Source organism: Ochotona princeps, chromosome 11 (genome assembly GCF_030435755.1).
Source record: "Ochotona princeps isolate mOchPri1 chromosome 11, mOchPri1.hap1, whole genome shotgun sequence".
Lineage (NCBI taxonomy): Eukaryota > Metazoa > Chordata > Mammalia > Lagomorpha > Ochotonidae > Ochotona > Ochotona princeps.
In genome coordinates, this window is record NC_080842.1 from 14699400 (window position 1) to 14713912 (window position 14513).

Consider the following 14513-nt stretch of genomic DNA (forward strand, 5'->3'; position numbering starts at 1 on the left):
AGTACAAGGGTCAGGTGGAATGTGCAAGACCTGAGGTCACAAGATTCAGAGTTCTATTATCTCTTAGTATCCTAATGCTAGACTCTACAGATTGCACAGGAACTCAAGGCCCTGGTTAAACAAACAAAAGATCACAGTCCAATCTGTTCACAGCATCTGCAGAAGAATACACCAACCTCCTATTGCTCACCAATCAAAGGAAGGCCACAAGCACTGTGGACCATTAAGTGGGAAATAGAGCCAGCACTGTGGCAATGCAATACCTGCAATACAGGCAGCCCATAGCAGTGTTAAGAGTCCCAGCTGCTTCACTTCTAATTCAGCTTCCTGTCAATGAGCCCGGGAAAGCAGCAGAAGCTGGCTTGGGGCCCTGCCATCTCCATGTGAGACACAGATGCATCTCCAGGCTTCTGATTTCAGTTTGGCTGGGTCCTGGCCATTATAGACATTTGGGGAGTGAACCAGCAGATGGAAGATCTCCCTATCTTTCTATAACTCTGCCTTTCAAATAAAGAAATTTTGTAGAAAGATTTATTTATTTTACTTGAAAGTCAGAGTTACAGAAAGAGGAAGGGAGAGAGGAAAGGAGAGAGAGCAGGAGATCTTCATCTGCTGGTTCACTCCCCAAACAGTTGCAATGGGTAGAGCTGGGCTGATTCAAAGCTGAGAGCCAGGAGCTTCTTCTGGGTCTCCCACGTAGGCACAGGGGCCCAAGGCCTTGGGCCATTCTCCAATGCCTTCCCAGGCCATAACCAGGGAGCTGGATAGAGCAGACGGAACTTCAGCCCATATGGGACGCCAACAACACAAGCAGACGACTACCTTGCTATACCACTATGTGGGTCCCATAAAAAGAAATCTTGGGACAGGAAACATTAAAGGAAAGTAAAAGAAACCCGCATATAAGTGTGAAGTGATAACTTGCAGACCCCTTGTTCTGTTCATTATAAAATTATCTTCCTCCACTCTCCTGAATGTCAGAGAGTGGGTTTTGCTCTGTGTTCAATGAACAGGTATGCTTTTTTTTTTTTCCAGGTCCATAAAAACACTCCCTTTTTTAGTTCTATAAAAACACAATCTCTTACAGAAAATAAAAAAGCTGCTAAAGTAGGAAAAAACTAGAACAATAACTCTGATGCTGGAAATGTTCTGTATCTTGACTGTATTAATGTCAATATCCTGGCTGTGATATTATATCACATTTTTTGCAAGACCTTACCACCGGGGGAAACTGATAAAGGGTACAGAGGACCTTCCTATACTACTACTTAAAATTGCATGTAAATCTACAATTACACTAAAATAAACACTTAGTACAAATTTTTAATGACTAGAGTTAGTAACCATTATAATACCAGAGCATTAATGAATTCTGTCAATGTGTTATTTTATGAAAATAAATGTTAACAGCACTTTATTATAATAAAATTTTCAAAGAATCATTTTAAACAGCAACAATTTGGTTCTAGTTAAGGCTCAAGTACAAATTGCAATGAAAATAATACACAGTTGGTACAGTTTATTAGAGAAAATGCCAGCTGCTCACAGAGTATATTCTAATAAGTTATTATGCTTCACAAATATGTTGTTGCAAAGAGTTGAAAGATCATGCTGTTCCTAATGATATAAGCCTAACCGCTTTACTTACATAAAACAGTTGATGGGAAGAGCTTAAAGTCTAGAGTGCTGGGGTTGTTTAAACACAGTTCTGGATCCCTTCCATTCCATGCGCACAGATCGTTGTCTGAAACTCATACAGAGCTGAGCTGCATTACTTGGGCTGCCCCTAAGAATAACTCAAATGCCTTAAATATTGCTACTACTGCTTTTTGTAAAGCACTGAGTGTTAACCAAGCTGACTGATAAATTACAGCAAAGACAAGAGTATCTACAAGGTTTGATAGATCATCTTATTACCAAATTAGTTCAGTTTATTATAATAATACAGTGATGAGCCTTGCAGGTAACATAAATTAGGTAAATACTACCTTTTAGAAAAGAAGACTCTTTAATAAAGTAGAAAAGCATTATATTAAATTGGATTTGAGCCCTGAGTTTTTCAGCTGATCTGATCCTATTTTTACATTGGGCACGACCACATCCTTCCAAATGAATAAAAAGATTTACAAGGTGAAAAAAAAAGCAATAATAAGTACAATGATTATATGTATATAAGAGCAATGACTTGAGGGACCAAAATACATTAGTTCAAATCCTAACAATTTCCTTTAATCACCCTATGTACAAGTCACAGGGTAAAAGCAACTTAACCTCTCCCCCTGTGAAAACGGGAACAACGAAGTCTACCCAGTAGCTTCCTTCTGAGTATCAAAGCCCCAGAACACAGCACCTGGCTCACTCAGGCTACAGAGGGTATTTGCAATTATTGGTACATATTACATAAAGTCATTTAATTCCTTAAAGGAAAGTCTGGTTTGTTAAGTAATATGAAAAAATTTCAATATAAAGTATTGAACAAATGCTAAAAAAGGAGAAAACCAGTTTCAAGAAAACCTCTGAATGTTGCATTCAAGGAGCAAATAATATTTCTAAAATTTAAATTAATGTGTCTTATGTTGTTTATGTTTTTTTAAGAAGGTATTAGCTTTATATTATTTTCATTTTCATGGTTTAAGGTTTCCAAAAAAGTGTTTCAACCACTTTTTTTTTTTTAAAGATTTATTCAGTTTATTACAAAGTCAGATATACAGAGAGGAGGAGAGACAGAGAGGAAGATCTTCCATCCGATGATTCACTCCCCAAGTGAGCCGCAACGGCCGGTGCGCGCCAATCCGATGCCGGGAACCAGGAACCTCCTCCGGGTCTTCCACACGGGTGCAGGGTCCCAATGCATTGGGCCCTCAACTGCTTTCCCAGGCCACAAGCAGGGAGCTGGATGGGAAGTGGAGCTGCTGGGATCAGAACCGGCACCCATATGGGATCCCGGGGCTTTCAAGGCGAGGACTTTAGCCACTAGGCCACGATGCCGGGCCCTGTTTCAACCACTTTTAATAACAATACCTTACCTTAAGCTATCCTACTCACATCTGAAATTACAAACAACATTTTCTTCAAAATTAATTAAGGGATTAACATTTTCAGCATACCTTTAAAATAAGTATTCACACTATTTCATTTCAACAATAACAAGTTTTAACTTCCCTTGCTATGACATTAATGGTAATTAAAAAAAACCCAGGAACTCATCTTAATATAATAATTTCCCTTTATAAAATTCAGGTGGAAAAACACACCACTTATGTTCAAAAGTAACATGTGGTTTATTTCCTCTTGGGGCTTATTTTCTAGGATGCACTCTGAACAACTGCACTTCTTAACAACTTACATAACTAAATAATTTTAAACTTCAGTGTACCAGCATCAGAACCTGTCTTCAAATTTGTAGGTTAACAGTAAAAATATACTGCATGTGATGTACAATTTGCCACATTAGAAGAATCATTAAGAAAAACTGAAGAAAAGAATCAACATCAGGCCCTGGTTACATCTGAAGTTTCATGTGATAGCTACGGGCAGATTAATCTTTCTAGAACTGAAATGCTTTCAACCAAGGAGACAAGAAATCTGTTGATAAAAATCAGTACATTTTTCACTTAAAATATCAACTGAAACATTCTGAAGATGCATTTTGTGTGGAGTGGGCATCAAGACTAATGTATATCAACACCCCAAACCAGAGTGTCTAGGTTCTATTCCTGGCGCCACTCCTGTGTCCACCTTCCTACAGATGTGTACTCTGGAAGGCAATAGGTAGCTGGATCCCTTCCAACCAAGTGGGAGATCTGGATTGAGTTCTTAGCTTCTAGCTTCAGCCTGGCTCAGTCCCAACTATTGTGGGCCTTTGGGGAGTCAATCAGCACACAGAAAACATTCCTTTATCTGTCTGCTTCTCAAATCAAAAATAATTCAGTGATGTGTTAAGAAGCACACATGACAACAAGAAAACCTAAATCATTTTTTAAGGCTATTGTGTGACATATGAGATGTCAAATAATGAATGGCTAACATGTTTCTAGGGTCTGGAAAATACGCTACCTTCAGCTACTCGTGATTAGAACTTCGATGTTTTCATGAAGTGAATAAGAGCAAGAAGAGCCCAAACTCTTACGAAACTTCCATTCAATTGGGGCAAACAAGAACAAAACAGCAATTTCAGATATCAAGAAAACAAGGTAACAAAGTCATAGAGTGAGAACATTGCACCCTGAGTAGATGTTTGAGCAGAGGTTTAACTAACACACCATGTGAAGTTTGGACTGTTCATGTCAGTGAACAGCCAAGGGCAGCCCAGATAAAACGAAAGGGCAGCATCAGCTGTTTAAGGACTAGCAAGCATTCAGCTGCGGCCGAAGCAAGAGGTCCTTCTGCTCAGGGTCAGTGAGAACTGACCAAAGAAGTTTCAGATCATTTGGCTGATTTATGCTTTAGAAAGACTTCTCCACCCCAGTGAGGAGCAATCAGGGAGGTTCAGAGCCCCACAAGGTCAGTGGGGAGAAAAATGAAGGTGTGGGCCCGAACTGCTTAAAGCAACAAAAGGAATGACCAGTGGCCCTCAATGAGTGATAGGCAGGATGCACAGTGTGAAGAGGGAATCCTAAAGTGTGGTTTAAGCTGATTCTGGCTACCAGACCTAAGTGGGTGGGGTCCAGATCATTAAGTCCACATGGATCATGTTGAAGACTTTAAGTCTTATCCCAGCAGCAGTGTAAAGTAACAAGATAGGATAAGGGAAGGTAGGGTCCCAGGTATATTATGCTGGTTTAAACAAGCCATGGTAAGTAAGAACACAGCTGACTCCTCAGGGTGAAGGCTGCTCATCAATCATAGCTGTTTCCTTTGACGTAAAATGAACCCAGGTTGAAGCTTATTTATTCTTGAGATGGTCTAGTATAAATTTCTTTTCTCATTCTCCTATTTTTCCTAGAAACTACTAGGACCAGTCACCTCAGCAGCCGTGTGACAACTATACTGCACCCACCCATTTTATAATCCCACCACGCTTGCTCCTGGAACCTCTCTGTGGTCACCAAACCTCTTCCAAATGTTCAGCTCTTATCTCTGTTCTTGACTCTGCTTCCCACTGCCATCATCTAAGCTTGATAGTACCCCCAAAAAATGCCCTTTATTTGGGTAAAAGCCCTAGCCCTCTGCAATGAACATTGCTTTGCCAACCACCTTTAACTTCAATGCAGTTCTCCCATGATTATATCACAGGCACTGTAGCCCTTTAAATGGGAAGCCCCTTCATTCTCTAAACATGAAACTCCAGAACAAAGAAATACACCATGTTTATGGATGTTGGGATTCAACATGGCAATAAAGCACAGTCAGTTCCAGTGAACTGGTAAAATGACTCTAAATTCACAATGAAGAATAAAGGATAAAAGCAATGTAAATGTTAAATACTAAGGGATTAAAATATATTCATAGAGGGATGCTATGAGGTAATTATAAACTAATGCTGAGCAAAAATACTATATGGCTTCTGGAAACATCTACATAGCTAAATTAAAAGTATAAATATCATTAAGCATAATATAACACATGAGGATCATCTGATTAAAAAGGAAGAGAATATACATATTCACAGAAAAAATATATAAACTACAATGAAATGCTATCTCTAAGTGCTAGAATCACAAACGACTTTTTTCTTTATCATGTTTTTCTTATTTTCCCCATTTCAAAATGCATTTTTATAACTGGGAAAAAAAGGCTAAACTGTTACCTGTTAAAAACCATAATCATAATACATCAAAGCTCCTTTTCAATAAAATTTGCGTATACTCTTCTAAGCTTCTCATATTCACATTTCTTTTTTAAAAAATAAAGTAAGTAAATCAAACGCTAAATACTTCCAAATCCTTTAGCTGATGACCTAGAACTTCAGTCATTATCACATAAAGGAAAATAAACAAAAAAAGATTTCTCCTAGGCATATCATCATCCTCTTACACAATACTGCAGCAGTTTGCTCAGTCTGTCCAACTAAAAGTTCTTTTTTGAATACCTAACTGCACTTTTCTAAGCAAATGGTTCAATGTTGGGAGCTCCTTAACTGCAAAACCAAGGCTATTCTGTTGTTTTGCATAACTTCCTAAAACTCCCTTCCTTATGCATAAAAGGGGGTGGCCCTCTGTCACATACTTTTATTTGTTCAATAAAAAGACATGTTCAGACTGTTAGTTTCTTTAAAGAAGATACATGCTCACTTGTACAGATTTGGGTAAGGCACAACAGTAGCCAGAAAAATAGGATTTAAATTTTCAGTAAGAAAATTCCCAAAGAAAGAATATTTAAGAACGAAAACTTCAGTGCAAAGTAAGTAGTGGTACTATAACTGCATCTGGCATAATAATGAAAACATAATAAATTAAGACATTTCTTAAAAAGAAAAAAAAGATACCCTCCTAAAAATGCTTAATTTTTAAACTTTAGCTTTAGAAATAAAACTTCCCCTATATATTTACTGTAAATAATCTAGTAGCAGAGAACCTGCTTTTATTAATTGACAACACTTTGGAGTAGATTTCACTGTTACATAACACAAGCATGTAAGTAGAACTAGGTTATCTTTTCATCAGAATTAACAACTATTACTAGACTTAGTTTTTTGTACTTGAAAAGTTACATATTATTTCCAAGAGTGGACCTCCTTGGAAAAAAAAAAGATTAACTAAACCAATATTATGACCAAGAAGAATTTAATATCTTCCTATCTAAGCAAAGAACAGTACTGGATGGATTTCAAATCAATTTTAATGGATATGGCATCTGTCCTCCAGGAATGTCTAGTCCATATAAACTAACAACAGACAATATAAACTTCCCTGAAATTTATTACAAAGAAAGGCAACATATCATCAATAACTTACACAAATGTCTTTCTAAAATGTAAAAGCAGACCTAAAGGCCATGTTGCACTGAATGGAAGAAGTAGTCACCGCAGGTGTTGGGAATCAGAGAGAAGGAAAGGTCAGAGGGAGGACGCCTGGATACACAGCCAGCCTTGCTCAGCATTTATAATAGACCGTGGCTATGCTGCCAGGAGCTCAATTTCTCCTTGGGTCGGAGACCACTGTGAAGCAGCTCTCCCTGCTCTGGGCTTCGGCAGGAGACTGAAAGACTGCACAACCTAAGCAGGCCTGAGGCTATGTATTTCCATTGCATTATTTAAAGCAGGACATCTATATTTAAATTTCTTTTCATCGACATTGATTTAAATAGCTTTAGTCTTCTTGCGTACATAAGCTTGATTCAGTAACTGAAAGCACCTAACCTTTTATTAATTGAGAAAAATCATAATGCTGAGATTTACCAAGGGCTATATTAGTTTCAGCACAGTGGGAAGCTGTCTTTCTATGCAGAGTAACCAAGCAAAAACTCCACATATTTTCAAAGATTTCTGTATATCAATGGTTTCCATTCACCTCAAAATCTTTGTTAAGATGCATAGCACAGACTTTGAATTTAGAAAACAAAAGGCTTATTATCTTCTAACACTGGCAAATTGAAAAGGTGGTTAAAAGTCATTTACTCTCCCATCACCTAAAGCAGCTCTGTTGGTACTGCAGCGACAGTGGCTCCGGATTCCAAAGGTCAGTTCAGCAAAGAGGGCAAAGGCAGCAGGACTCAGAGACCGGTACTAACACAAACAGATCCAACACAGCATCCAGAGAGTGAAGATCAACGAAAACAGCTGCTCAACATCCTATCACCAATAGCATTATTTTCTACATGGTTATGAGAGCTCCCTTCTATGGAAACAGTTCGTCTTTGCTGGCTCTTGACATTTGCTTGAATAAAACTAATACTTAACACAAAAATGTGCAGTTATCTAAAGTAAAATGGTAATATATTGGTTCAGTTAAAAACAGCTTAGCATCATGGTAAAAAGTGAAAACATACAGTAGAAATACAAACAGCGAGGAGGCAAGGGTGAAGCAGCAGCATATTTAACTCTCAGTCCAAGTAATAAGGCAGCAGGTTGTCTTTCCAATCAAAGCTACTTTTATAGTCATACAAACGTCCTTGCTGGCTCAACAGTAAAGGTCTTTAAAAGAAACAACTGGCAGGCTGAGGTTCCACGAAATTATATAAATCACAAAAACGGCTAAAATATGAGTGAATAATTCAGGTTATGATTTTATATTCCAATTCTAAGTAGAATAAGCAATCGCACTGCTTATGCTTATGACAGCACAGCAACTGAGACATAACAGATCAATGAGAAGGCAGTAGATGACACATATGTTTGTTAGATTTATCAGGGAAACAAAGAATCCCATGCATAAAGATGTTATGAAATCAAGCTACTGGTCCCAAAGACAGAATGGTCTGGTAGCTCTCTGTTTCCTTACCTGTCAGGACAGCTTTGGCTGAAGGATCTGCCAGGTCCAAGGCTGATTTCCCATCGGTGTTCCGAATGTTTGGATCCGCTCCGTGCTGCAGCAGCACTGTGCAGGGGAAGCAGAAACAGTATCTTACCTCCGGGATACAGAGATTATTTACTGGTAAGTGTCGCCTCGGCATGGTGTAGGCATAAACATACATTGCACACTTCTTTCTCTTTCAAGAAAAAGAAAAAAAGAAAATAAAGAAAGGAAAAAAAGAGGAGCTAAGCACTGCAGCAAAGGACCTTCTCCAGAGTAAGGTGAAGTTGGCAACTTAGGGTACAGTAGTGTCACATGGTCTAACATCATAAACAGGAAACGAGAACAATCTTGCAATCGACAGCTTCAGCTTGCCTGCTTTAGGCAGCAGCAGGGGAAGCTCTGTGCTCCCTGACTCTCTGTGAAGGATGCTAACTCTGAACCTGCCCTGTCTTTACTACCACTGTGGCTGCTTGTTGCTGCTGCTGCTGCTGCTGCTTTACTGATGAATTTCCCAATGCTTTCTCTCCTCAGTAGTTATGAGACTGTGCAAGCCTTTTAGTGGCTCACCGCTTCCATATGAAACTCACCATAATACGCTGGCTGGCTTCCAGGAAGTTTAACAGACATGGTAATGCATGCAACTCTGGTCCCCTGCAGTGGACCTGCAAAAAGATCTCCCTACAATAATTCTTTCTATCAAAAATTTTTAGAAACAGAAACTCACTTCGAATACATATGCTATGCTGGGTAGAAAGTAGCGAAATTCTTAGATGCAGAGGAATCTATGACAGAATCACTGCTTAAACAAAATCCAGAAGTAACATTTTATTAATCTGAAACATTTCTCAGCCACATCTGGCTTGTAGGTATGTGTGTGAATGAGGAGAAAGCTGCTGTAACATTATCTAACCACTGACTAATAAACCCAGGCATTGCTAATCTGAAAATTCAAATTGTTCCAGAGTCCTAAACTTCTTGGGCACCCACAGAACAGCACAAACGGAAAATTCCACACTTGACCTTATTTAATGGGCTGCAGCAAAATGCAGGTGTACTAAAAATGCTGTATAAAATTATCTTCAGACTACCTGCATAGAGTGTATATGAAGCACAAATTAAACTTATGTTGAGATTTTCACTCCAACTCCACGATATCTCATTCTCTAAATGCAGATATCCCAGAATTGAATCAATCTGAAATCAAACATTTCTGGTCCAAGCAGAAACAAGTTACTCAAGTACAGTTTAGTTATAAGTTATGAGCTACTATCATTGATGAGCTCCTAATATTTACTTATTAATAATCCCCTGCTAAAGTAAGTATAAGAATTCTCTTGGAATATGTGGAAATCAATCCTCCTAAGTGGTAAGCTGTTTATAAAGCTCCTTCTCTTCCTTGGATGCACAGGTCAGGGTGTCAACGGCTTCGGATAAACAATAGCCTTATACAGAATTAGAACACAGCTGCTAGGAATGTGAACATTTGTTATCTCTTGTCTTACATCTGCTTAGGCTGTTTTGTACTTAGGATAATAAAAGTTAGCTGTGGCATGAGAAGATGCAGCGCTATCTTGCAAAGACTTTCTACAGTAAAGAGTCTATTCTTACCTACAGGTAGGTCTCCTGTGGTAAGTTACCCATGGTCAACTGATGCCTAAAAAACATCAACTGAAAAATTTAAAATAAGTTATGTGTTTTAAGCTAGCACCTTTCTGAGTAGCATGCTGTGACGTCATACAGTCTGAGTCCAGAGAGGATGTGAATCATTCCCTTTGTCCAGCATATCCGTGCTATATACATCCACTGCATTCATGCTATAAGTGTGACCTGCTCATTCATGACTTAATAGTGGTCTTGGTTATCCAACCCACTGATACACTATCAGAATGCCAACTCAAGGAATCTTCACTCTACTTAATAACAGCCCAAATGCCCAAGAGTGCTGATAATGGCAGTGTGGATATAACAAAAGAAATGTCAAAGTGCTTCCTCTAAGTGAAAGCTCTTGACCTAACAAGGAATGAAAAAAAAAAAATTGTATACTAAGATTGCTAAGATCCATGGTAAGAACAAAGTGTCAGTAAACTTGTGAAGAAGGAATAAACCTGTGTTAGTTATGCTGTCAAATCCAACTGCAAATGTCATGGGAGATCACATTTCTACAGCTTTCATTACAGCATACTGTTAGTTATACTGTACTAGTTACCAATGCCAATCCCGTATTGTGCTGAATTTACAAACCAAACTTTCTCATACATACAAGGAAAAGCATGATGAACATACGGATTGAGTACTACTCAGTTTCTGGCATTCATTCTGAGGCTTGGAATAAGTCCTCCCAACATAAAGGGAGACTCCCTCTGGTACAGTATTTCATTCCTGAATGTAAGAAATGAACACTATTAATTTCCAGATGTTTGTAAACTGACTTAGAAGTTAAACAGGGTAAAATTATGACTACAAATACCAGACAATAGTGGGTTGTTTTTGTTTTTTGCTTTTATATGTACATAATTAATAGTGCCGTTTAGAATCTCCCCCATCCCTGGAGAACTTACAATGTGAAAATATAATTTATAAAGTCTTTATCATAAAGTAGGCTCAGGTTTCAAAGTTGATTACTATCTATATTTAAATGTTGAGTAATAATATGCAAAGAAATAAGAAAACAAAGTAACGAATACCATAAAAATCGGAATTTTTAATTGCATGTCCCAGAAATTTCAGAACACGCTCTCAACAAGAGATAAAGGAATATTTTTATGTAACAAAATTTGACAATTTGATGATGGAACTTTTGTTTTGCAGCGGCAGAGGAAAGTACTGAAAGCCAGATGGCTCTTCAAAAAGTCACCTTAAACTTCAGTTCCTTTGTTGCAACCTGCAGTTTACAAATTATAACTCTCCTATTTGGCAACAGAACTTTGTCATTACATTTAGTTACAGCTTTGTTTTATTTTAGGTGACTTTTAAAGGAGTAATCTTTTTCCTTGGAATACGTTTTCAACACTTTGAATTCCTACCTGCTTGTTCACTACATCTGAACATACAGACATCCATTACAGAGGAACACAGCAACAGGAAAGAAGTAGCTGCATTTTCTGAACATGATTAACACTATCTTTTGTTAAAGAGTTCAGGGAGCTATACAAGTATCTGCAATTAGACCAGCAGGAGTCTGAACTTCTCTAACTTTTATAAAAGATAGTGGGATTGCTGCAAGGATGATTAAATGAGAACTAAAGCATAATGCAAAGGTGCTGAGCACAGAGCCTGACAATATCCATCAGCTAAAGCACATTGAGGAAAGCAGACCTCGTTTGTACTCTCAGCCACGCCAATAATTCCAGGCTTTGTTCTAAAGCAGGAATCAGCAAACTGTATGTAAAGGGCAAGATGGTGAATGTTTTAAATCTTGTGGACCATCTGGTCTCCCTCTCAACCACTCATCTCCACCCAGACCCTACCTTTATGGTGCAAAAGTAGCTGCAAACAAAACTTACATGAGTGAGTATAACTGTTTCAACAAAACTTACTGGAAATTTTTAGGTCAAACAATTTTAATGTGTTTTGAAATACTTTTTATTTCAAAAACCCTTTTTAAAATATAAAAATAATTCTTAGAAGGCATGCCACACAAAAACGAAGAGTAGGCTAGATTAGGCTTATCGTTAGCAAAGTGTGCTCTATGGACCGTTAGAGGGTCCATACCTATTTGTAATCCAGCTATACAACAGGTAAGTATAGAAACTGAGGGTAAGTATTCAGAACTGTCATTTAATTACTTTTTACAGTACTTCACTTTATTTGTATTTCACAAAATCACTCATCCATCATACACTGAGAGGAAAAAACCTCCGGTCCTCTCACACAATTTGAGAAGCACTGAGCCAGGAGACATGTAAGACTGTCAAGGTCTGGCTTGCCAGCTCTGGAGGTAAAAGAGCTGGATGAGGTAGGTGATTTGGTGAGGAAGCCCTCAGACCTTTCAGAGTCACAAACAACTGAGACACTAAGACTTGAGATCTTTCATAATAATATTTTCAAAAGATTTGGTTTCGGTAGAACCTTATCCTCCTACCTTCTTTAGCAAAAGAAAACAAAACACCAAGCTGAGACCACAGCCCCTGATAGTTGCTGCATACATATTAGAATGTCCCGGAGTATTCCCAAGAAATTCCTCAGCTGGAACTTCCCTCTGAAGCGCCTCTACACCTCTACTATATCACAGGGGACATGTACTGGGCTGTTCTCTAACACCAGAAGAAAGGCACATGCGCAAGACAAAGAAAACAACTTCAAGAATGCCAAACTGTACTTGAGGTGGCAGTACCTAAGATTTTATTCTGGATGCTTCAAAATATGTTTTCCAAGTTCTGAGTCATCAAAAGTGACAATGAAAAGTGACTATTGAAACTTAATATAATTAGAAATTCCATCTTGTGAAATCAATATGCATTTATAGCACACTAATATAAAACAGGTTTTTCTTTAACAGTAGCATAATGCCTGTAGCAAATTTCCTAAAACAATCCACAAAGTAAAATTTGCAAAAAGAAACTAAAATCTGGAAAATATCCCATATAAAAATTCAAGCATAGTCTGGCCATTCAATATGCAACCAGAACATGATCAAACCTCAAATCCAATTTAACTCTTGTTTCTAGTTATTCAACTTGTGCATAACAAATCCATTTATCTTCTTCATGAGGTTAGGAGGGATTCTGATGCATGCCCAAATCTATTTATCATCTCTATGAGGTTAAGAGCAATGAAGAACACAGAGTAGGAAGAACCTTTAGTAAGCCTAACAGAGGACCACTATATTCAAAATCCAGCTTAAAATGAGTAGGAATGGTATATTACTTTCCCATCTCTCATACAAGCATGTAGCTACAATGAACCAGATTCAGAAAGAAAGACTTGAGCTACTTAGTTGCACACCATTCCTCAAAACTATCAAATTTAAGTGTTCATTTCATTTTAATGTGTGATGGCTCAATTGGCTAATCCTCTGCTTTGCAAGCACCAGATCCCATTTGGGCACCAGTTCATGTCCTGGCTGCTCCATTTCCCATCTAGTTCCCTGCTTGTGTCCTGGGAAAGCATGAAAGATCGTCCAAAGCTTTGGGACCCTTCACCCATATTGGAGACCAGAAGAAACTCCTGGCTTCAGATTGGCTCAGCTCCTGCTGTTGAGGCCAATTGGAGAGTGAATCAGTGGATGGAAGAAGATCTTTCCCTCTGTCTCTCTTTCTCTCTGTAAATATGCCTTTAAATAAAAACAAGCAAATCTTTTTAAAAAAATTCTTTCAAATAAAAAAATATTCCTACATTTTACAAAGCCTTATTATTATGTCAAATTCCTAGAAAAATATGAAGTAGTACAGTTATGATAAATTGAATGTATCTACAGGCATTATTAACTTTAGAATACAGAAGAAGTGGAAACAACGTGAACGTTCCAAGGTACAAACAGCAAATTTTCTAGAACAAATTAGGAAAAGAGGCTTAGTAAGTTTTCACTTAACACCACACACACTATTAAAAACAATGTAAACCAGTTTGAGTCTAAAACTATTCATAATAAATTCTAAAATAAATTTTAAACAAGTTGTTTATGTTGAAAATTTTTTCTATTTTATAAACATCTTACTACAAGACACAGAGATACTTAACTATTGGAGTGAGTTTCAAAAACTGAATCATATCAAGGACCAAGTTCCTCAGATCTTAAATAAATTAAATTTGAAATTTTATAACAAAAATAGCAAAGAACCAAACTATTGACAACCTTCAACATATATGACTCTCACCAATATACAGTGGCTTTGAAAGATAAACTCTGTTTTGAAACCCTGAAATATATGATATATCCTGGAGTATATATTCATAAATTCTCTGCCACAGAAATACATACAGTATTTGCTGACATAGTTAAGCTGTTATAAGACTGTATATATACATATGACAAAGATTTTTTAAAAGCATTTATCTGTTTAACCAAGACACATCTCATTCATTATGGCACAAGAATAACCAAATAAGCATATTTTTCATCATCAAGGACTGATTGGTCCATAATAGTAAATATGAAAATTCAGGTAACTAGTGTGA

At 37.6% G+C, this 14513-nt stretch overlaps 1 protein-coding gene across 1 annotated transcript in view; it reads right to left on the minus strand.

Annotated features, from left to right (window-relative positions):
• Nucleotides 1-14513, minus strand: part of TNKS (tankyrase) — a 173388-nt gene that overhangs the window by 113830 nt on the left and 45045 nt on the right. The window contains exon 3 of the mRNA XM_058669847.1: nucleotides 8382-8477. Within this exon, the coding sequence (XP_058525830.1) occupies nucleotides 8382-8477 (96 nt within the window). The remainder of the gene's footprint in view (nucleotides 1-8381; nucleotides 8478-14513) is intronic.